This window comes from Cyprinus carpio, chromosome B23 (assembly GCF_018340385.1).
Source record: "Cyprinus carpio isolate SPL01 chromosome B23, ASM1834038v1, whole genome shotgun sequence".
NCBI lineage: Eukaryota > Metazoa > Chordata > Actinopteri > Cypriniformes > Cyprinidae > Cyprinus > Cyprinus carpio.
This window is the reverse complement of record NC_056619.1, coordinates 24,710,792-24,734,658: the sequence shown is the minus strand read 5'-3', so window position 1 is coordinate 24,734,658 and position 23,867 is coordinate 24,710,792. Positions and strand designations below refer to the sequence as shown.

General features: G+C 36.2%; 3 protein-coding genes and 1 long non-coding RNA gene across 7 annotated transcripts in view; 3 read left to right on the top strand and 1 right to left on the bottom strand.

Annotated features, from left to right (window-relative positions):
- Positions 1–2,022: 2,022 nt before the first annotated feature.
- LOC122141912 lies at positions 2,023–3,423 on the bottom strand. The gene is made up of 2 exons (XR_006158187.1): positions 3,030–3,423; positions 2,023–2,898 (listed from the first exon to the last, which is right to left on the bottom strand). It is a non-coding gene; the product is annotated as an uncharacterized LOC122141912 (long non-coding RNA).
- LOC109113342 (homeobox protein Hox-C8a-like) lies at positions 2,896–6,353 on the top strand. Its single transcript, XM_019126133.2, has 2 exons — positions 2,896–3,396; positions 4,756–6,353. Exons 1-2 carry the CDS (start codon positions 2,961–2,963, stop codon positions 5,076–5,078), a joined length of 759 nt encoding a protein of 252 aa, XP_018981678.1. The 5' UTR covers positions 2,896–2,960; the 3' UTR covers positions 5,079–6,353.
- A 3,606-nt stretch (positions 6,354–9,959) lies between these two features.
- Positions 9,960–23,867, top strand: part of LOC109113340 (homeobox protein Hox-C5a) — a 36,508-nt gene continuing 22,600 nt past the window's right edge. For 2 of the 4 annotated variants that reach the window (XR_006158185.1, XR_006158184.1), the window contains exon 1: positions 19,220–20,813. Coding sequence is in view for 1 of the 4 variants with exons in the window: in XM_019126140.2 (XP_018981685.1) it covers positions 20,330–20,813; positions 21,642–21,856 (699 nt within the window). In the remaining 3 variants the exon portion in view is untranslated. Of the gene's footprint in view, positions 11,413–19,219; positions 20,814–21,641; positions 23,808–23,867 lie in introns of those variants that run through there. The other 2 variants (XM_019126140.2, XR_006158186.1) reach the window with 2 other exon arrangements.
- LOC109081934 (homeobox protein Hox-C6a) lies at positions 16,683–19,089 on the top strand. Its single transcript, XM_019096893.2, has 2 exons — positions 16,683–17,360; positions 17,977–19,089. The coding sequence occupies exons 1-2, from the start codon at positions 16,958–16,960 to the stop codon at positions 18,276–18,278; spliced, it is 705 nt and encodes a 234-aa protein (XP_018952438.2). The 5' UTR covers positions 16,683–16,957; the 3' UTR covers positions 18,279–19,089.

The window sequence follows — 23,867 nt, the reverse complement described above, 5'->3', positions numbered from 1 at the left end:
CAACAATGTCTTGCTTTAATTAGAGGAGGGCTTAGTAAAATGAAAGAGGTTTGAAAGCCATGTAAGATCCGCCTGTTTGAACTTAAATTATTTTAAAGAGGCCTGTGGCTTTTTTTTTTTTTTTTTTTAATTTATGACTAAACTCTTCAAGTCACCATGGTAACTGCAACATGCATAATTGTAAAATCGTCTGATGTTAATATTTTGCACATTTATATAAGAGTAGCATCTGTGCTATAGATATAATTAAAGTTCATATGTTTAGCACTAGCCTTACACTGGGTTGAAATTGCCTTTTTGTGGACCTTAACAATACGAACAGGATGCGGCTATTTCAAAAAGCCCGATCGAACACGTTTCCGCCCCAGAACAAAAATGCTGGTTTTACAACCCTGTTGGAGCTTGGTGTTGTTTGTCTCAGATGCAGACGAACAAAGCCAACCTGGCTAACTGGCTAGACGTCTGGGCTAAATTACTTTATGGTTTAATGGATGTTGGTGGTGGACCCTCTCAAAGAGCTCTGCAAAGCCATTTAGTCCATTGGGCTAACTAGAGGCAAAAGCAATCCACCAACACCACAAGATCCATTTAGAAGTCACTCCAAGACTTTAAACGACGCTAAACCGAAAAAGCTTAGTTTTCACTTAACACATGCTTGTAAGGCTAATTTACAGTGTCCATACTGGTGATGCAACCTTTAAATCATGTATTCGGTACTGCTAAAATTTTTATATGTTTTCACAGTCCAAAGTTTCCTATAAAGGTGCATTCAAATACGCTTTCTGTCATTGTCCTAATTTATTTGGATAACTGTTTTGCGGTACACATTGAGTGGCCTTGGCCTCCAGTCAATGATCATTTGTAAAAGTTACCCCCAAGCACACTAGATGGCGCTATTGACTCACAGTTAGGGCATTTAGGGCCGCTGATGCCTGGGAGTGTGCTACAAGAAGAGTGCTGAAAGAATGGCCTTCTCTGTTATTAATCACAATTTTGGCTTTAAAAAAAACAAATGTCGACACGCTAAAGTAATAAACTTCACAGTCACACCATCTTTATCATATTCTTGAAACAATTGTTTGCTTTATTATTTTTTAAATGTAGTTTTTATGTCTCGAATGTTGAGGCTATGATGCTATGATTTTTTTTGTTTTGTCAAAATCCGAAGATGCTTTTAGAAAGCACCATTTCTGTTTTAATGCTTCAGTATATTACTGACATAATTTATTAAAGGCGCTGGGAAAACGTACCATTTTGTTTCATACGAGATCTTGTTTACAAATGTCACAGGGTATGCTTTTTATTTATTTTAAATTATTTTGCTTTATTGCTTATTTTGGATATTGTTTTCATTTTTGAAGGCATGTTAGTCTGTGCCACATGTTTGTACAACACTCCCATATTTGATGATTTAAAGATGACACTGATTTTTAATCAGGGCCTTTAAATTTTAGTTTAATTGTCCATTTTAGACAACAGTGTGATACATGGGCCTACTAAAATTCGTAAATAAATTATTGTCATAAAAAACAAAATACATAACAACAATAATAATATTGATTATTAAACTAAAACGCATTCATTTTTTTAATTAAAATTATTTACCCAATTACTTTTTTTTTTTTTCGTTGCAAACAAAATTAAATACTCCATGGTAGCTATGTTCCTGTAACTGAGACAATGACACAGAATCTGCATCTTTATAGACTGTGAGATGTCTATAAATTTCCTGTGTGTGCCTTTCTCGTTTAACAACGAAGTGTAAAAATGGTCAAGTAACGACACAAAACCACATGCTCATATTTTGGGAAGGACTTTAAATGAGCAAAGCTGAAATAAACAACATGCCATTAATGTGTCTAGTAAAATAACGAGGCATATATTGCGCAATTTTATTGTGTCAGTGCGGCAGATTTACAACTTTTTAGTATGGTTTAGGAGGGCCAAGAGAGGCTTGCGTGTTCAGCTTTCTTTGTGTGTGTGTTAGCAGTCTAACAAAAATAATCAAAGTAGGCGTCACAATTAATTGTCACAACTTTAATAATAGCAGCAGCAGCGGCGGCAGCAATAATAAATCATAATATTAATTAATAACAGGCTTAAAATGTTACATATTTTCCATTGGCATTATTATTGTAATTTGTTTTTAGTTAGCTGGTATGCTGTGTCAATCGTTGTAGCAGTTTCTTCGTAATGTTCGTAAACTTGAATAGCCCAGTGTTGACCCTGTGGGTTATGGCTCGATACACAACCTTATAAACGCTTCAGAATGGATGTGTAATGGCCGGAGCGTATATGGTCTTTTAAAAGAAAATGATACCTAGTTATATCATAAATGAAATTACCAGACAAATTGTTTCAACGTGACCGCAGGTCTAAAATGACCAGTACGACCATTATGAAGCCGCCGCAACCTGCGGTTATGTTCTAAAGCAGACATTAAAAACTTAAATGATTGCTTCATTTAATACGTGCAGCCGATGTTATTCAATGATAATAAAAATAAAAATAAAAATAAAAACAGACAACTGCGTTTCCCCCTTCAAGGACGCTCTGGAAAGATGAGGAGCCAAAGGGTGGGGTAGTAGGGGACAAGGGGTTGGGGGGGGGGGTTCATTGTAGTGGGGGTGGCTGGTGGGAGGCAAAAAAAGTACGAGCTTGTGACTGAGCCGTCGGAGCTAGCCAGCTTTAACCTTAACACACATCCACCGTGCACGCCATGATTTGAGGCTGCAAAAGGAAAAGGCTGGCGATAGGAAGAGAGAGAGAGACTAAGCGAGTGGATTTGAAGTGGGAGCTGCCTCAGATTGTCCGAAGGGGCAGCATTTCTCCATCTAGTTCCGGTTGCTCTGTCTGCGTTGCATGCCATTTGGAACTGCAACAATAGGTTGCCACCATCTAGGGAGGTGAAATTATTTTTGTTTTTCAAACAGACTGTCTCTTTTTAATGCTAGATAAACATGAGCTCTTATTTTGTTAACCCTCTTTTTTCCAAGTACAAAGGCGGCGAAACATTAGAGCCAACTTACTACGACTGCAGGTTTCCACAGAGCGTTGCCCGAAGCCACACGCTTGTATACGGACATGGAGCAGCTGCGCCGGGTTTTCAACACCCGTCGCATCACGTACAGGACTTTTTCCATCACGGAACCACAGGTATCTCCAACCCCGGCTATCAGCAGAACCCTTGTGCATTGGCATGTCATGGAGACGCTACGAAATTTTATGGATATGAAGCTCTTCCGAGGCAACCGCTTTATGGTACCCAGCAAGAGGCCAGCTTAGCGCAATACCCAGACTGTAAATCGTCCAATAGCACTAACCCTGGAGAAGGACAAGGCCACTTAAGTCAGAACTCCTCTCCGAGCCTCATGTTCCCATGGATGCGGCCTCACGGTTAGAGCTCTTACTATTTCACATTCTGTCCATTTACTGTGTCTGTGTCACTGCGTCAGTGTGTCAAGAGCCTTATTCTTGTGTAGCGTTCAGTTTCCATAAACAGAGATCAAAACATAGGTGGGTTATGCTTTTCAGATTGCGAAACTGTACCTATTAATAGATATTGCAGAGTTTTGTATTTGTTTACCTCACTGGACGATCATTGAAAATTTGTAAAAACGAATGTATTAGTTTTGATATTGGCTAGATTGTGTAGACACTGAGCTGGATGAACTCAGAATATTCTCGTCATAGTTTTAAATGACCACTTATTTTTTCTTGTTTTATCAAATTTGTAACGACTAAAAGTAAAGTCGAGAGCTTTGTGATTGTTATGTGTGGTGGTAAACAGTAATGGAAAAAAGTTCGTTTCAGTTTGTGTGATTTAAATTGACATTGTTCGACTGTTTCCATTGGTCTGCGTTTCCTTCTTGTTGAGGGGGAAAAAACGAAAAATCTAGAAAAAAAAAACGGTCTGCCGATCAATTTATATTCTAAAAGAAAACTTTTTAACACCTACTAATGTCAAGTGTATTTGAGTCTCACTGAGATGTATTAGCCTACTTTTATTTAAAACAAACTCGTAATGAACCTGAATGAGTAGGCTACATAAATGTGTTCCATCTATTTATTTTGTTTGAGTGACGGATACTACGAAAACCTGTGTGTGTGTGTGTGTGTGTGTGTGTGTGTGTGTGTGTGTGTCTGTCTGTCTGTCTGTCTGTCTGTCTGTCTGTCTGTCTGTGTGTGTGTGTGTGTGTGTGTGTGTGTGTGTGTCGCGCGCGCGCGTACTCGCTCGCTAGCGCCAGGTTAAGTGAAATTCTGTGCGTTACTGATCTGAAATAAAGCTGAGGTCTAAGTCAGTTATAGAAACGGCACATTTATTGGAGTAATCAAATTATGTGACATAGATCTACTAACAGGAAAGCCACTGTATATAAGCATATTGGATATATCCCCTAGCTAAATACAGTGTCTGCCACCAACTGATATATTTGAATATGTTCTGGTGCAAATAGTACTATAAGGCACACTGTGACGCAAACAAATTCTATTTTGTTCCAGTATTTGTCTTTAATGAGCAATGAGTTGAGGTGGGTGTGTATTTTTTGGGGGGGAAAGAAAGTTCGAATTTTAAAGAATTCTAAAATTAAAATATTTAATAATTTTTGTTTGCACATGTGAACAGACGTAGCTAGCAGCTTTCTGCTGATGTTTCCTTAATGTTTTTGTAACTGTCTCCCAGAATATGTAAATGGAAAGAGAAAGAAGCAATGAAGACATGTAATTGACAGATATTTTTGTTTCACTCCAAAGCTCCTGGGAGACGCAATGGAAGGCAGACATACAGCCGTTACCAGACCCTTGAGCTGGAGAAAGAGTTCCTCTTCAACCCATACCTCACACGCAAGCGCCGCATTGAAGTGTCCCATGCGCTGAGCTTAACTGAACGGCAGGTGAAGATCTGGTTTCAGAATCGTCGAATGAAGTGGAAAAAAGAAAATAACAAAGACAAATTTCCGGGGCAGAGAGGAGAGGCTGAGGCTGAGGCCGAGGCCGAAGAAGAGGGCAACGAGGACGGCGAGGTGGAGGAAGGAGAAGACAAGGAAACGGAAGAGAAAGAGGAAAGCAAGGAGTGATTTTATGGTCTTTTTTATGGTTATATGGCAGATATTGAATGGGCAATGAAAGAGAAGACGCGCCAATTTTATTACAAACAGTTGGGTCAAAAAGTGAGAAAATCCCCCTCTATACAAAAGTACCCTAAAACCTGCCAAAAGAAAAACGTTTTTTTACCAACACGCGAGGACTTTTACCATTAGCGAAAAGTGGATCTGTGTATTTGACAAATTGCTCAAAGAGAAAGATTAACAGCAACACAATAACCCATCGTTTTACTTAGGGAAATGTAATCAGCATGAGAAGCATTTAACGGAATTAAACATTTATTTCATACTTGATGAGGATGTTTGGGGGATAAAATTGACCAAGATGCAACCAATTGAAATACCGAAATAATTGCATCAGCTTGACACTTTTAAAAACGATTGGTCTTGTATATAAAATCAGGCCACAACATGCTGACATTACGAATCAAATTGACAGAAGAATAGATTATGTGTTCAGTTTAACACTATTTCTGCGATCCGAATATGGCAATATTGCATTAGTGCCATGTGTATGGAGAAATGGGATGGCAAGTGTAGAGAACGCGTTCTGTATTACATACTTTATCGATTACTTAACTGTTCTTTATTGTTATTCTATGTGAGTGGGCGAGGTTACAGTTGGTATTTTTTCGATTATTTTATCGGACTCACTAGAGATTGCAATCGTAAGAAAATCTCGAAAGAAGCTACCTAATCATGGGAAATTTGCAATATACATTTCTACCTAGAGATTTCATAGACTCTTGTTTTGTATATTACACATAAATTATGTAATTTACCCTTTAAACACTTATTATGATTATCGAGCTCTTCGAAGTCTGCGGAAGACATGAATAGCTCGAAGCCAATCTTAACTATTTTAAAAGATTGTACGGCACTACCTAAAAACAAAGTTTTGCTAGCAAGAATGAATTAATTTATTCTACATGCTGCTTTGTTGAAAATATTTAGACATTTCCCCCAACAACTTAAACTGCCTATAGGAAATGCACATTTATGTGTAGATGAATAAACACGCTAATTACTACCCTACCTTACCTAAGGAAAGAGAGTCATTTATCGTGCTGGTGTTATAGCGTAGATTTTGAATTGCACTGAGTATAACCTTCATGTACGTCTTGTAATATCTTGCTGTTATCAATATGCTCGTTTTAATTGTGTTCCTCGTGTGAATATAGACAAATTCGTGTGTGTCCACGCCATTGTTGTTGAAATCAACAGAAGAATAAACAAGATGGCTCATTCTCTCACGTCTCTTTTTTTGTTGCACTTGTTGACAAGACACTGGTTACAAAATACCCCAAAGCTGCATTTCTTCGTTTAAATTAATGTTAAATAGGCTACTACAAATGCACGACTCAAAATCTCAAGATCTTTTTCTAGTAGCTATAGCCTATATTCCATGTCTGTGTAGTGTAGTGAAATGGCAAATGCAGCCAAAAATAATTAAACATTATGATGTTTTTATAATTAAAAACTACGCTGGGCATTATTAGAGTATTATTTGTAGCTTTGAAAGTTTGTCTCCACATTACAAAAGAAAAAAATAATAATACAATTACAAATAGCCTAGTCAACTGCTATTATTAGGGGTTTCAAGGGATGACATTTGAATTCCCCGTTTAATGACAAATATTATTAAAGCAAAATGGCGTGATCAATTCCAGTAAGATGAAATACATAATTTAAAACAGATCAAATTGTGCAGAATATCATGCTTTTAGTATTCAGTTTTGGTTTCAAGTACTTAGTACACACAATTTCAACATAATAATGCATAAAATTAATTTTCTCTCAATTATTTTAATTTCAATCACAATCACGCGACAACGTATATATTTATATAACAAAAATCGTTACGTCAGTACCAGTAACAGTTCCAAATAATAGCACAAAATAATAACACTTAAATATAAAAAAGTAATATAAAAATGTGTCAAATGTGAATAATCTTTTTCGTAAGTACACTTTGGCTTCTCTCGTAAGAGGCTTTACTCGAAGTAAAATAACAGCACTGGGAAACATATGAACGGACAGGTCGCAGGTCTCGGCCTTGCTAGGAGACATTGAAGGAATCTCATTGTTCTTCACCTGTGCTGGTCTTCTATAATGGATAACTGATGAATGTTACTAAAATCCTGTAAATATTCTCACAAATACAGGCTACTCTTTTTACATGTCTCTTGTCCAGCATACAGACCAAACTGTTGTCTAACAAAGCATAAACTTCACGTTCCATGGCCGTGGAACGCTTTACACATGTTTATATACAAAAACGCAGAATTGAAATACTTATTTAGCGCAAGTTTGGATGTTTACTGAAGGCGCCTTCTAAAGGACAGATGAGCTAGAATATTGTCAATGTCAATGCCTGTCATATTCAAAGACGAGAGGACCCATAAGCAATATTTGCATTTGCCTAACATTGCATTTATTTATCAGACAACAAAAATATGACAGAATGTGCCGTGGGAACAGGAGATTTCCAATAGCTACGAACATGTCTTTAATCCACGTTCATGGTAATGTGTTGACATTTAAATGTTCATAAATATATTCAAATATTAGAAAATCCTGGTGTGGCCTATACCTTACGCGTGAGTGTTGAAACGTGTTGTCTCTTTTACAACTTTTAATGGCAGGTCATAACAGAAGTGTAGTGCGCAATAAAGCAGCCACAATTAGGCCAGTCGATGACATAACAAAGACGAGGCTAATATAAACAGAATATGGATATAATAATAGAATATCAGAATTCATTTTTAATACCAGTGAGATTTACTGGGTATTATAAGCAAATAGCTTGCAAAGTGCCAAAGCACAGCCAAGTAAGGTACTCAAATGGGAGATATTTACAAACGAATATTACAATTCTGTATCTCAAAACATAAATCGATACGAATGATTGAAGTGTAGCTACATCGCTTAAAATCTCGATATAAGCGACATCTGCAAATACTGATACAACGATACTTTTACATTTTTTTAAGTGCAGATTTGCATGTATGCAATAATCTAATACTGATAGTAATAAATAACGTACGCTGTAAAAAGTGGTAACCTGCAATTGTTACATTAAAGAACTTTTTCTACTTCGTTTAATCCATAAAATGACTTTTGGTGGTAAAAATTAACGTATTTAGGTTGATTCAGTTATGTTAAATAATATTTTTTACTTGAATAAAACAAGTTAACAGGGATATTAACAATTGTAAGGTACCATTTTGAGTGTAATTGTTCATTTCGCTCTCCTTTTGTTGTTATAGTGTTGGATTGTCCCCTGTTGTAAAAAAAAAAAAAAAAAAAAAAAAAGTATTTTTAGTTCAGGCGTAGACCTTTTCAGGAAGTTCCTGTGGTAGTGACAATTGTAGTGGTCATTGTCCATCCGCCTTGCCTTTGTATTGCACTGCTGTTACATTCCAAATGAGGGCTTTACTATACCTGCAGTAAACTTTATTGGTGGTGTAAACCCGACAGTGTCGCATCCGGGCAGACGTTTTTGCCTTTTGATTTCTGTGCAGTGCAGACAGGCTAGAACAAGACACAAGGAAAGCAACGTGGACGTGGGACTGCTTTAAGTGTATGTATGCATGGGTGCATGTATATGTTTGCCATGTATTTTATTATTTATTTAACTTTTGTAATAGTGAAAGTTGCCATATGTACGCATATTTACTCTGTTTGTGGTTGTTGTGCCATAAAAATAGGAAACTAATAGTGAAAATGGATTAATTAAAGGGAAACTTGCCCGGCTCTTGGTCATGCTCTTCAGTTAAATAATTGTGCTATTTTTTCCCCCATTATTATTATTATTATTATTATTATTATTATTATTATTATTTTTTATTATTGTTCATTATTTTTTTTATTATTTTTTATTTTTTTGTTTTTTTTTTTTATTTTATTATTTAAAACTAAAAAGACATAGGGTGAAATAAAGTAGTGAAAAGAAATTAATTTGAGGAGAAACTTATATGGCTTACATGGACTTTATTAACTTTTGTCGACTGGTTAAGCTTTGAAATCTCTAAGTTAAAGCTATCAATGTCATAAAATAGACTTGGCGTTTTGTTTTGCTATTGTTTTTGCTCGGTTACAATGCATTACATGTTACAATTAACTACTTGAAGAATGTTTAAGGCGAAGATATTTTTTTAAATGCTACCAACTTGCAATTAATGATTCTAATACCATTCAATGAACCACTCAAGATCATCTAACGAATTTCGTTTATGGAAAGCAAATGACCAGCAACTACGTTGATAAATAGCGTTAGTCACTGAAAAATAAGGTAAAGCCTCAGCAAAACAATGTGTCTGATTTGCCTGCACCATAGTTCAGTGTGCATTTCTGAACTTTAAAATGGTCAGACATGTCAATTTCAGAACTATTACAGTCTTGAACCTGTTAATATTCTTTTTTAAATATAATTCATTAATTCATATAATTAAACTAAACTGAACCTATGCTGAAGCTGTATATATATATATATATATATATATATATATATATATATATATATATATATATATATATATATATATATATATGATTTGACAACAATGATAATATAGCACTGCTGTCTGACGCACAGGCGTATTTTTTAAAATTAATAGCATTATTTGTTCAGTGCATACACAAAATAAAGGTGCTTCAAGATGCCATAGAAGCCCATTTTTGTCTAAATGGTTATTCCATTAAAGAACCTTTAACATCTGATGAACCTTTCTGTTACACAAAAGGTTCTTTGTGACGAAAGAATGTTCTTTAGATTATAAAAAGGTAAGAAAGAGATGGTTCTATAAAGAATCTTTGACTGAATGGTTCTTTGTGGAACCAAAAATGGTTCTTCTGTGGCATCGCTGTGAAGAACCTTTAAAGCACCTTTATTTTTAAGAGTGTATATTTGACAGCACAAGAGCAGTCAAACCTTTGCGGTTCTTTTAAACATGTCAAAAGTATTTTTGTAAATACATAAAATAAAAAAGAACTGCAATACTGAGCAACTATTTTAACTTTATTTTGTTCTCTTTTACAAGTGCTTCTATACACAATGAATACATCCGGTTGTAGGCTAAATGATAATTTTGTGAAATGTAATAAACGTAATCGGTGTGATCTTTATAATTATCATGTTCTTATAAATGCTTTTTGAAATTATGTGATTATTTTCATTTGTATCTTAAACAAGTGCCTATTATGAGAATTATCTGTATCCCAGTGATTCTGAGTCATGCTTTAATGTGCTCCGAGAGACATAAACTCAGCCAGCTTCTGGGAACGATGAGCCCAAAACAAAATCTCTAAAGGGTCAAATGGGGTAAATAAGGAAACATCCCCATGGTTAAAAATAAATAAATAAATTAAATATTTGCTGTATTCGATTTTTAGACGTTTAATTTTGAATAGTAATCTTAATTATTTATTTATTTTAGCAAAATTGAGTTATGAGTATACAAGGCACTGTGTATTTCCTTTTTTTATTAACACATTTTCAAAATAGGGCTTGAACAAGTTGTTAACACAACTAATAGGCCTACACTTTTTTCCATTATACTTTTTTCCATTATAGTACTGTTCCACAAATTTCTGAATATCCACTGTTACAAAATGTTAATTTTATCATTAAGCTTTAATAGCATTAGACTAATAAATAATTATTCACAATAGGCTATATGACGTATAATATCAGTGCCATTAACCTAGCAGACAGTAAAAGGAAAAAGGAAGAAGAAAATGGGAAGTGCGATCTTTGAGAGAGGGTGAAACGTAACACATTCCTAGTTGTTTAGAGGGGGAATTTACAGCTAAGTAATAAAAGTTTACGACTGAATACACGCGGTCATTGGTTGCGTCAGACCACGTGGTACTCACTCTATGAACATGAACTTTGTGCTGTTGTCTTCCCCTGGATCTCCCCATCTATCGACTTGCGAGCTCGCGGTGGTGTTGAAATGATCTTAGCACCAGACATTTTACCCGTTTTCTGTTTACTCGCTAGCTCAGGCGGATTTTTAAAACGCTCTGTAACACCATCTTGTCTCGTCTGTTTCATCGCTAGCAATGACTGACTGTCCTCAGACGTCGCCTCCTCTCCAGTCTGCTTTCTTCCTATCTCATTCCCTAGAGGGAAAAACAGCCCTGATAGCAGGAGCGCGAGGGGTTAGTGCGTAAATATGACAATTTCTCCTCGAAAGATTACATTTTTCCTTAGCGCAGGAGAATGGGATCCTAGTGCCGTTGCCTAGTGTGATCTGTTTCTGTACACCACCGAACGTGCGTCACACAGACAACAGCGAAGCTGGTAAGTAAATGATTCTACGCTCCTTATTGGCTTCTTACAGACCCGCAGCTACAGAATACGAAGATTTGACAGCACTGTGTTCTAGTCAAAAGAGATGTGCAAGAGTGGCATGCAATATATGTAAACGTACTTATAATGTGGCGTTTCCCTTGATACTTTATTGCTTGTGAACGGACAGTCTCGTTGACAAGCGACTTGTGTTGTTGCTCTCTGGTCCTATTGTTGACTTTTATTTGTCTCGGCGACAATGAATATAATATTTTTAAGTGAAGTTGTCCAAACGGGTGTGGTTGTGAGCTTGATTTTAAATAGTCAAATATAGCTTGGTCAGGTTTTGTATTTGATTGTGGTTATACGGGTGTAGGCTACTGGATACTTGAGCTTGCATTTGTTTACTCTGCATGACTTAATAGTAGGGTATATCTTTATAAATATGTGCAAATTAGATACACAGAATACACTGATGAATATCGGGCCTTTTACCAAAAACTGTGTTCAGCCCATTTAATGGGACTATGGCTTGCACTCGTCGGGCTATGGGTATTCTGTCATAGACTTTTTTCTTTCTAGATTACATTTTAGTGTAGTCATAATTCATCGCTATAAGTAATTGGAAAATGTTAATTATTTATGAGTGAGATATTAATGAGTGAGTTATATGTTGAAAGACAGGACAAAACTGTAACTATTCTAGTTGACTTTTATTCAGAATGATGTATCATGGTTGTGTCCGAGTTTTAATGACAAAAGAGTGAATAATTTACACTTGATCACCTACTCACATACCTATAAAGCATTAAGACCTTGTGGTACATACCAAACAACTCATTAAACGATATAGACGTATCTTAATTTTTACGCAATCAGGATCAACAATCTCTCTCTCCCACTCTCTGTCTCTCTCTCTCTCTCTCTCTCTCTCTCTCTCTCTCTCTCACACACACACACACACGCATATGTGTTTATTTATCTATCTCTGTCTTTCTTTGAGGAATAAATAAAAGAAAAATGAAACTTTGTGCCTGCTCCATATGCAAAGCATTATACAGAGCCTAAAGTCAGGAAGAGGCTGAATTCAGATCTTAATTTTCATGTTGGAATGTGTTTGGCATTTGCTGGTATGGCTATGTATGCAAAAGGTGTCTTTAATAGAAACTGCATCATACATTTGTATCAAAAGCTTTGCTTTAATAGAGTTCTCATCATGTAGATCAATATTAATATGTTCATTTGAAAAAATATTTAAAGAAAATATTGATATTATTTCTTATGTGAGTATGGTGGCTTTTTACTTAATTAATATTATTGATAAATTAATTATTATTAAATAATACAATTTCAAAACACAATTACAGAAACACAGTCCATTTACTTTTTTAATAAGTTTTATTGCCATCTTATGTCATGATAATAAAACAATACTGATAAACATGAAGCTTTAGATTGAATAGCCAATGAGCTATGTTAGTATGGGATTGAATGTTACTAAAATCCGTTGGTACTCCGCTGAATCAAAAAATTAGAGCTGCGATCTTCCATCATGGGCCTCTTGAAATCCACATATGAGGCTGCAATGGGGGGAAACAAAAAAATGTCAGCAATAAAACCAGTTATTATGGACATGCATCTGCTGCTGGTAAAGACATTTTTTAGTAATGGAATTGTTAAAAATAACTTCTGTGTGTGTGTGTGTGTTCTGTGTATTTGTAACATTAGAAGTGTTAAGAACGGCAATTTTTTTTAATAGTAAAGAAAGATCGTCTCATTTAATGCTAAGTGTGTGTGCACTCATTTTCTCTTTTTTTTAAGCTTGAGATGTAATTTATTAAGGCAGAATGTTTCTGTGTGGGCTTGCATATGGTTCGTCGATGTGCATGTGTGTAAGTGAGAGAGAGAGCGAGTGGAGGGCGGGGTTTTTCTACTGAGTCTCCTCTTTACCTCGAAATAATGACTGTCTTTTGTTTGCCATTAAAATGGAGTCTATTTAACTAATCCTTGTGCTTGTACGTATATAAGGTGCATAAGATTTATTCACTTGTGTATTACAGTTATTCTTAAGGTTAATAGCAATGTTCTAAACAGGTTTATGAAATTGACACATTTATTACCATCTGACTATCATTTGTGTAAACTTTGAGCCAGTCTCGTGTCTGCCACCGCTATTGAATTTGAATCATAGTATGGCATAATTCAGAGTTGCCACGAAAAATTAAAACAAATTCCAGGCGAACTTTCAATTCCAAACATTTCCTTACAAGAACCGCAGGGCAATGCGAGTTCGCTCTATACTTCAAAACATCTTATTCATGGAGGTCATTACGCGGCCACATAATTTCACAGAATTATCTTGTGCTAGTTAAAAACCATGCCCCTTCGGATCGTGTGTTGTTATAAGTGCTTAGCTGCACATGAAGCTCTGTTACAGCTGTCACGTTACTATTATGGATTTTGTTTTTGCATAGATACATCGACATAGATGACAGGGTAGGAAAGTTGGGCTTGGAAAAGAAAGCTATAAGACTCATCGATGGAATTTGCAATTGTGAAAATCCGTTACAAATAAATAAGACAATGATAACATTCATTTAACTCTCGAGAATGTGCAGACTAGGCCATTACCGAGCACAGTTAGGATGTGCATTGCTTGCTTTTTTCCAGATCATCATATCAGTATATTACGCATTAGAAGTAAGTACGATTTTGGCGCACATTAGTGCGTAGTTTCGTCGAGTGTAAAGAGAATACAGGCCAAACGGGATGTCTATTTATTGCCTCTTCAAACGCTAAAACACAACCGTGCGATTTGTCTTAAGGGCTGCAATAAAACACTTAAAGCTCTTTCTCTCAGTCACATCAACATAGCAACTGCAGACTAAGTGTGGTGTGTTTTACTCGCTACTTCATTCACAAGACTGATGCTGTAAAATAGATCACAATATTAAAAATCTCCCCATCAAAGGCTTTCAGATCAAAGCCGTTGAACCAATATTGAACATCAAAGAGTCTGATATATAGATACAACCTACATCTGATCTCAATTCCGCAAAACTAGACGTCGAAGTATTCTGGTCATTTACTTAAACAATTAAATGATTTCCGAATTGACAATGCTTTTTTAGTTTGCTTTTAGCAGCGTGCTTTCCTGTAGTCTAAATGCAATGTCATATCGTACTAGCGTAATGAAAATGTAGGCCTAATTAAATTATATTTAAAAAAATAATAATAATTACAAATATAATTATTGCTGTAAAAAAGTTTATAGCATTTCAAATATTTGAAATGGCAACTGTTCAGTTTCCACAGTCTTAAAAAGGCTATGAATGAAACGCGTATTTCACGCAAGAAATATTTTTATTACACTTATATATTACTTTAATTAGTTTCTTTCCACAGTATACATGGTGTAATATTGTATGAATTAAATCATAGTAATACGTTATGGTCCACACCGCCATAATGACTACTAGCCATTTAGTGTAGCCTATTTATTTTGCGGCCAGTAATTTATTTATTTTTATTTTTTATTACTTTTATCGCAGCCCTGTTAAAATTCTTCTTCTTATTATTATTATTACAACTACTACTACTAGCTATATAGTATAAACGTCAATTAATTAACTTCGGAAGATATTTAATCATATTCGTATGCAGCTGTCAAAAACTGATGAAATAGCACTTACCATATTGATGTTTAGATATTTTCCTAGTAGAGATTTGCCTAGAAGGGTTACATTTTGTCGCTGTTAAATTTTGTCCAAAATATGACAACCCATCAAAAACATTAATCCTTGATATTGATTGATCCCGGGTTTAGGTAGGCTACGTTAGGATATAAAGAAATATTGTATGCATTTAATCAGTCGTTAAGCAGATTAGCCTGTTTTATAGCTGCTAAATGCCTTTTCTCTCTGTCTTGCTGGAAGTAAATTTTACTGTTCTGTCAATCTCGTGTTTTGCGCACCTCTTTCTAAACCACTGTTTTTGGCCTCACACGTTCCGTCATGTGGCCTGCATTAAGGTCATGGAGCATACCGTAACCATTCGGTTAAAACTAGTCCTTTTCCCACCACTGAACATGGTAACATAAATTGAGCTTTCCATTAATGTAACTGCAAGTATTTAATAAAGCAGAACAGTTATATTTGTTCTTGTTCAAACGATCGTTTGCTTAAATGATCACTGTAAGAAATTCTGTAAAAAAGTAAACCATATAAATTAAATGAATAGTCAAAAGTACTTAAATTTTGTAAAGATGTCTCATAGTATTATTTTTACTCATAATCATTTTGCATACCCTACAAAGTTACATACTAAAAAAAATGATTAGATTTATGTTCAAAAGTAATTAGATTTTGTGAACAGCCCCCATACATTCAAAGGGATAATTGCCTCAGAGCTGGAAGTCCTCAGTTGGTTTTGTGACTTTTATGGCACCAAGGCGCGTTTGACGCATTCTTTAGTAAGATGCCCCTTCCCCCCTCCTTACTCAGGTTCTTTTTACCATTGAAATTATCAATACATTACAAATGGGGAAAGGAAAAGAACAGACGTTTCCCCTTCAGCGCAATAAAAGCCCGAGGAAATCGGAGAGAGAAACAAACGTTATAGGGAAATATCTACTGAATAACACAAAGAATAGTGTAGTCCTTTAACTTGTTGACAGACGACAATGCCGCGAATATTTCTAATAATATGATATGAAATGTGCATCAGCAGATTTAGTCACAACTGTTTTTAATGAAGTTGTGAAATTCATCTTGAAAAGGGAGGGTAAACAATATCTGTGTAGATAAGGCGTAAACAGCCTTGCAGCAATTAGCCCTTGGTCATTTTCTTTTTTAAAACAAAGGGTTCTATTTAGAGGTTAAAATTTGAGTTACATGATTCATCGAGTAGTTGTAATGAAGTAAAAAAGTTGTTGCTGTCGAGAAGAAATAGGTTACATATAGTTATGATTAGTATTGTCGTATTATAAAATATAAATATATACAGCTTTGTGTAAGTCAGCCGACAACAATCAACTGTAAATGTGATCTTACATGTAATTTACTGAGAAGAAATTTAACTCGTTGTAAAACGCAAGTGTAGATTTATCTTCACACTAGCACGTGGAAACTCGGTGATTAATGCCCAAAAAGGCATAATTGATTGTTCGTGTGAGTGCCTATTCTGTATTTTTGTGTGTTTACTTAAACATCATCAACTGAAGCCACAAGGATAAGAAGCTATAAGCTCGATATTTATGTGTGTATTGCGGTTTGATTTGGCTGAAAGTGGTCAGGTGACGCTGTCATATTGTCCTTCCATGAGCCAAGCCTTGGCTATAACACTTGCTTTGCGCGTCTTAACCGGAGACTGGAAATTAATATTATTGAAATCATTCTGAAGTTCATTTGAAAGAGAGTTAGGAAAGCAGGCGGGAGGCGGGAGACGTGTGTATGTGACAGAAGGAAGCAGACCCCAAAGCACAGAGAAAGAAAGTGTGCGATTAAGAGAGGGGAAATAAGATAGGAGGGTGAGTTGATGAGAGGGCGATAGGAAAGGTATGAATTCGTATTTCGCGAACCCGTCGCTCTCGTGCCATTTATCTGGTGGGCAAGAGGTTTTGCCCAACATGCCACTGAACACGACCACATATGATTCAGTCAGACATTTTTCGTCTTATGGCACCACAGTGACCCAAAACCGGATTTATGCGTCCCCTTTCTATTCACCTCAAGATAACGTTGTGTTTGGATCAAGTCGAGGACCGTACGAGTATGGATCTAACGTGTTTCTACAAGATAAGGATGTGCTTCCCAGTTGCAGGCAAACTAGTATGGGACTCAATGCGCAGAGCCACGTTGCCCAGGAGTACAACCTGGAACAAGCTCGTGCAGGAACACAGGAACAGAAAGGGAACAACATTCAGATTTTCCCGTGGATGCAGCGCATGAACTCGCACAGCGGTGAGTTTTTACTGCGACTTGGGACATACCCTCCTGGAATTGGTCTGTTTTACGATACGTCCTATCAACAGAGTAGCTACATTTTATGGCCTCATAAACCACTACTAAATCATCAGACTATAAAAGCCCCCTTTTCCAGAGAGGGGAATCCCATTTGGCTACTTCCTTTAATACTCGAGTGCCAAAATTATTTCAAAAACTTGTGCAATAAGTGTGAGTGCGTTAGAAAAATATACAACAAAAAGTACATTTTGTACCATTTTAAGAGCATGCACTAGTATGTTAAAATGTAACTTTGCTCGTCAGATGTAGTTTGAAAAGAAAAACACGATAGCAAAGTTAGTTGAAAGAAATGTTTTAGAAACACTGAAAATCGAAATGTTAACGTTTCGCGTTGCTTTGTGACTGTAATATGGGTCAAGTGCTGTGTAAATACATTATTTCGCCAAATTGTTATATTAGTAATGTTATAAATTAAATAAATAAAAAAAAATTAAATACGCATAAAGTAAAATATTCCAACAGGATTTGAAATGTGTGTTTTAAATAGCATTTATAATTAAGAATTTCTCTCTGTGTGAACTATTTAATTTATTTTAACTTTTCTCCACAACAGGAGTTGGGTACGGGTCAGACAGAAGGAGAGGTCGCCAGATTTACTCCAGATACCAAACCTTGGAACTGGAAAAAGAATTTCACTTCAATCGGTATCTAACCAGACGCAGACGCATCGAGATCGCCAACGCTCTGTGCCTAACCGAGCGTCAAATCAAAATCTGGTTCCAGAATAGGCGCATGAAATGGAAGAAAGAGAGCAATCTAACTTCTACCGTACCGGGGAGCGAATCAACGGGTACTCCTCAAGAGACCGAGAAGGAGACCGAGGAGGAAACCGAGGAAGCTAAAAAAAAAGATTAGGAAATCCATTTCTCGTTCTTGAACGCCTGTTAACTGCAACGTAACTACCTAAACTCTGAGAATTTGCAAATATTAATGCATGGACTGTATACTCTGCTATTCCTTTGACTGCCCCCTCCTCCTCCGACCTGAATACCATACACAAGCTCTACAACAACCACCACGCCACTAACATATACACACACGTTGAAACAAATGGAGAGATTAAGAGAGAGAAAGACGCACATGTTATCCACCATAATGTAATTCACTTCTCTTTGTATTAAAAATAGCTCCTGCGTGGTGACAATGCCACAGATGAACTATTTGTGTGGTTCTAGTATTATCATGTTGCTATAGGCTAGTAGAAATTACATTAGATGAAAATGTATTCGAATTTAATAAGTAGGCTACGTCTCCCCAACTATTAAGCCTCTAAACAGTACCCTAAGCATTCCAGAAGTGAAGGAAACTTCTTATATGCACATTCAGGAGTTTTTTTTTTTTTTTTTTGTGGATGCATATTTGTACAATGAAACAAGCACTGACGGGATGAACTATACTACCTAAATCCTTAATGCAATTTCTTTTCTTTTTTTCCCCCTTAATATTGCCTTTGCCCTGTCAGTGTTCTGTTGTTCAAAATGCCGCTGTACTGGCATATTAACTATTGAGAGAATTTCAAAAAAATACATTTCATCATATTTGTAGTTGTATGCATATAAACTTGTCTTAAAGTGAGAATCACACCCATATGAAAACAAACATATACCTTGTTACGCAATTATATTGTTTGTGTAAACTGTGTATTATTTAATAAAATTCTTGAAAACAAAAAACTATTGTTTTAATTTTGACTCCATCTTTGCGCTCTTCACATAAAGGGTTTCTGAACTGAGTAAAAAAATATAAGGCTTTATACACTTTTTCGTTTTGAAGAAGTTTTTATTTGTGAACTTTTAGGCCCACATATTTCTGTACGTTTTTGGTTCAAGTCTACATTAACAAATAAAATTCACAGTTACATCGGAGTTTGGTTTATTCTGTAATTGTACTCATTTAACTACAATTTAATTTGTCCAAACTCCAATTATATGAATGGAATAATGCACCTAATTATTGTTAATATACCTAGTGATTAATGTATGTGACGACTTAACAAGTTTCATTTAATAAATAAAGCATTGCTTATTTCATGATACAGAGACAATGCTTGATTGACAAAAACCTTTCTAACCACGTTTGCTTTGGATATAGTGGCATTACGCTGAATCGGTTGTTCTGCGATAAAAAATGATGTGGGTTTTGGGATGCCGCTGCTAAAATGCACATGTTTTGACGCAGTGTAAAGTTCTCTTGTGATCACAATAGACATAACTTCTCAAATTATGATGAAAAAAGTAACACACACTCACACACACACACACACACACACACACACACACAAAACACTCAAAAACCCAAGACATTATTGTGAAACTGGAGATAGACACATTTGTCATATATGTAACTAATGTGATAATAGTATACTCCATAATTGTCATATTGCCATGTCATTTGATGTGTCATGACATCGTATCGCATCGTATCTTGTCCATCATCTTGTTTGCACAAGTCTGTGTGTGTGCGCGCGTGCACGCGTGTGTGAGGTCGCTCTGTCCAGTATTAGACGCCAGATGACGCTCTTGTCTAACGGTCTCGCCCTTTTTAGCCCAGACCCTTAGATGATTTCCATACCGAGAAGTTATCGGACACGTTTCCCTGTCTATCAATAACCTCCTGGGGATCAAGCCAATTTATGAGTGGCCAGGAGCTGCACGTGATTCTATTTAAGCATTCCATATTTGGGCATTACACGTCGTATCAAGAAAAAAAAGAAAATGATTTCCTCCACCTATAAATCCTGCTCTTTTTTTAGGACAAACCTAACGTCCTCTAGAAATACAAATAAAGCCCAATAAACAAATAAAACTTCTAAACAACTTATGTATACTTTATTAGCTGATTCCGTCTCTGCCGTGACCGAGTGCTTTTTGTGAATCTCTCCAAGGTTATATTGTTTTGGAAACAGAATGAGCTCATACGTTGGAAAGTCTTTTTCTAATCAAACGCAAGACGCCTCTTGTAGAATGCACACTTTTGGCAACTATGGAGCTCACTCGGAGTTCCACGAGTCCCATTACGCGTACGAAGGACTTGATCTCGGTGGATCGTTCAGTTCTCAAATCCCCTCCAACTCTTTGAAACGGGAGGCGATAAACACAACCGACCGTGCAAGGAGCAGTGCAGCAGTTCAGCGAACACAGTCCTGTTCAGCTCTGGGCTCTCGTAGCTTTGTAAGCACTCACGGGTACAACCCCCTCAGTCACGGACTGTTGAGCCAAAAAGCCGAGGGGAATATGGAAGTTATGGAGAAGCCCAGCGGCAAGAGCCGCACAGACGATATCAAAATGGAGACTACTTCAGCGATAAAGCAACAAACTAATTCGACTCAGCGTCAGAGCCAGTCGCAGCCGCAGATATATCCGTGGATGACAAAGCTACACATGAGCCACGGTAAAGTTACGTTTCAAGTTTGTTTTAGAAGAGAGGAAAACTGCACGCATCTCATCCTCGTCATTGCATCTCCTTCCTACCCTGTTTTGTCGCTCCATATTTTTCCTCCTGAGTTTTATAGGCCAAACGCAGGAAATAATAAAACTAGCGGCCGTAAATTTTATGACAAAGGCATCTATTGCTCGTAAACCTGTCCTGTTACTGTGAAAAGGTGATCTCCGGTCAAATTTATGGAGAAATAATTGGTTAAGAAAAGCAAAAAAAATAAAAGATAAAAAAAATCATAACATGTAAATTTACGTATTATGTCTTGCTTTAAGAATAAAAGAGAGTTTGCATTTTATTTAGTCTAAGTGAAGTTGGGATTTCAAACGAATCTTTGCATACACATGCATTTTGTTTCCGGTTAGTTGCACTCTTCACCGCTGGAGTAGTAAAGTACAGCAAAACTATTATGTCAATTTGCATTCTCTAAATAGTGAGGCATTGCAATCGCAGTGTCTTTTCTGATTAGCTTTTACAATATTTTGTGTCATTATGCTCGTGGCCTTCTCACAGTCATGATTGTTTCATTACGTTTGTGTTATTTCTGTGCATGATACTTTCTTATTTCAGAATAAATAAATATTAGCGTCATACACACCTGTCCACTGTTTTCATTTTGGATTGCATAATGCTTGATGTTTTCATATTACATTCTATGGACTGTGTTTGGTGGCAACTTCATCAATTATTATGAAAATTAATTATATTATAATATGCATGAGGACGACATTCGATAAAATTTTTACAAATAGGTAACCTAATATCTTTCTGATGCCACCTCAGAATCTGATGGTAAAAGGTCACGAACCAGTTACACCCGGTACCAGACTCTGGAGTTGGAGAAAGAGTTCCATTTCAACCGATACCTCACACGTCGCAGACGTATCGAGATTGCCAATAACCTCTGCTTGAACGAGCGCCAAATTAAAATTTGGTTCCAGAACCGTCGCATGAAGTGGAAGAAGGACTCAAAGTTGAAAGTGAAAGGAGGACTATAATAATGTGGTGTACGGCTTCAGCTTGAAAATAAAGGCAGTGTAAAGTTGTACTGAAGCAACAAACGATTTAAAATAGATTTTCTTGCTGACAGCAGTTGATGTCTTTCATTTGTCTACAATATCATGTTGTTATGTGAATATGTCCATACTTTCAATATTTATTGATAATGCTCCCTCCCCAGAGTGCGGGGGTGCTTATTTGAATAATGTATGAGCTTAAACTTTATTTGAATATGCTTTACTAAAATCACTTGTATCAATAACCTGCATAATATACCAAGGCCTGCATGCAGTTACGTTGATTTAAATGTAAGTGCAAATAATGTGGTGCTTTGCTTGAACATTCATCAATTTGCCCATTGCATTTCGATGGGTCTTTTATTCATTGTACTTTCTGTAAATTCTATACAACTATAATATCCACACAATAAGGATGGTAAACCGCACGTGATGACAGTGCAACAACTATAGTGTCATATTAACCGCTGTGTATCATGTTGTCTGTCAGCCAGCAGCCAAATGGTCATTTTCTCTTAACGATTATGTCTGTTTAAATACTGTGCAATCAGAACATTTTGCTCTTTTACTGTGTTTTTGGGGACTTTTTTTTCAGACAGGTACATTGACTTTTTTTACCTTGACGTTTCTATACACTCTACATTTGAGGAGCATATATAGGGCATCCTGTAAGGACTGTAAGGAGTGGCTTATTGATACCTCTAATGCCAAACAAGCTACACGACCTACTTTTGTGTGAACCGCATTTATTCTATGATCCATTATTTCTGTTATTCCAACCGTTTGTTTCCGAAGTTTCACTGCTAAGCCACATCGATAATTTTCCAGTCAGTAATGTATTATAACAGTAATAAGATTAAATTGTCAATAGTGGCAACATATCAGAAAGTTTCCTCAGTTCTGGGTTAAAAGCCATCTGTGTCCAATAAAGCGTCCAATGTGGTATCATTGTAAATAAACTTGATTAACCGTAAAGAATGTCCTATTGTTAACATTATTTTTTGTCTGTTGAAGCAACAGGAACAAAAAAAAGAGTCTTCTTTACACAATGCATTTTTGCACTCAAGGCCTATTTGATAAAGGAGTTCAGAGAGGAAATCGTTCTGCGCGAATTTAATATGATTTTGATAAATATTCGTGCGTCCATCGAGGACCAAGTCTGAATGTGTATACTTCCACTGATGAGACATGATTGAACCTTAACGCTGTGGTCACTTATTTACAGTAGCCCTTAAACGGAGGCACATAAAACTTTATGACCCCAATAAACTTTTACAGCACTTCCTCTCACCCATCAGACACTGACAACTGTTTCCTTTTTTAACAGATCGGCGGAAGTTTACACAAACATTTCAAAGTGACGTTTTGGTACACAGAACTCATAAAAACAATAAGATCGTTTGCACACTTAATCAAATATTATCCAACTTAATTATGAATACACGAAATATTTTTCGAAAATGCATTTGCAGTATGATACAACAGCGTTATTAATCGGCCATCGTGTGAAGCACATAATTAAAGACGTTAAGAGTGAATTGCTCATGCTACTACATTATTGTTGAAATTTGTCATTTAGATAATGAGACATATGATGTCAGTCACCCTATGAGCCGAAATCATGTAATCCAGGCCCGTGTCAAACAAAGGACACGAGAGCATTGCCTGCATGTACAAAATGCAAATTTTCTACTGGCTCGTTCTTCACTCAGGCTCCTTTCCTGTGTATTTGACATATTTTAATTTTTAACTAATTCCTTCTCCGCGCTCGATGTAACTTATTTGAAATGTTACGGAACATTTTAATCTATGTATTACTAATGATTATGTATGACTTTTAACATTATATACACACTAATCTCAAAATAAAAACAGGCAGCTAGTCAAGTTGCAAAAGTGCTTTCATTTTAGAATCGTCTCACTCACCTATATTGGAGATTCAATGTAAATTTCCACGCTTCTTTCAATTTCTACATTCGCTATCTTGACCGAA

Excerpts from the sequence above, each read along its gene's own strand:
- LOC109113342 (XM_019126133.2), top strand. The coding sequence starts at position 2,961 with ATGAGCTCTTATTTTGTTAACCCTCTTTTTTCCAAGTACAAAGGCGGC. Across the intron at positions 3,397-4,755 it reads CCCATGGATGCGGCCTCACG|CTCCTGGGAGACGCAATGGA; the intron begins GTTAGAGCTCTT and ends TTCACTCCAAAG.
- LOC109081934 (XM_019096893.2), top strand. The coding sequence starts at position 16,958 with ATGAATTCGTATTTCGCGAACCCGTCGCTCTCGTGCCATTTATCTGGT. Across the intron at positions 17,361-17,976 it reads GCGCATGAACTCGCACAGCG|GAGTTGGGTACGGGTCAGAC; the intron begins GTGAGTTTTTAC and ends TCTCCACAACAG.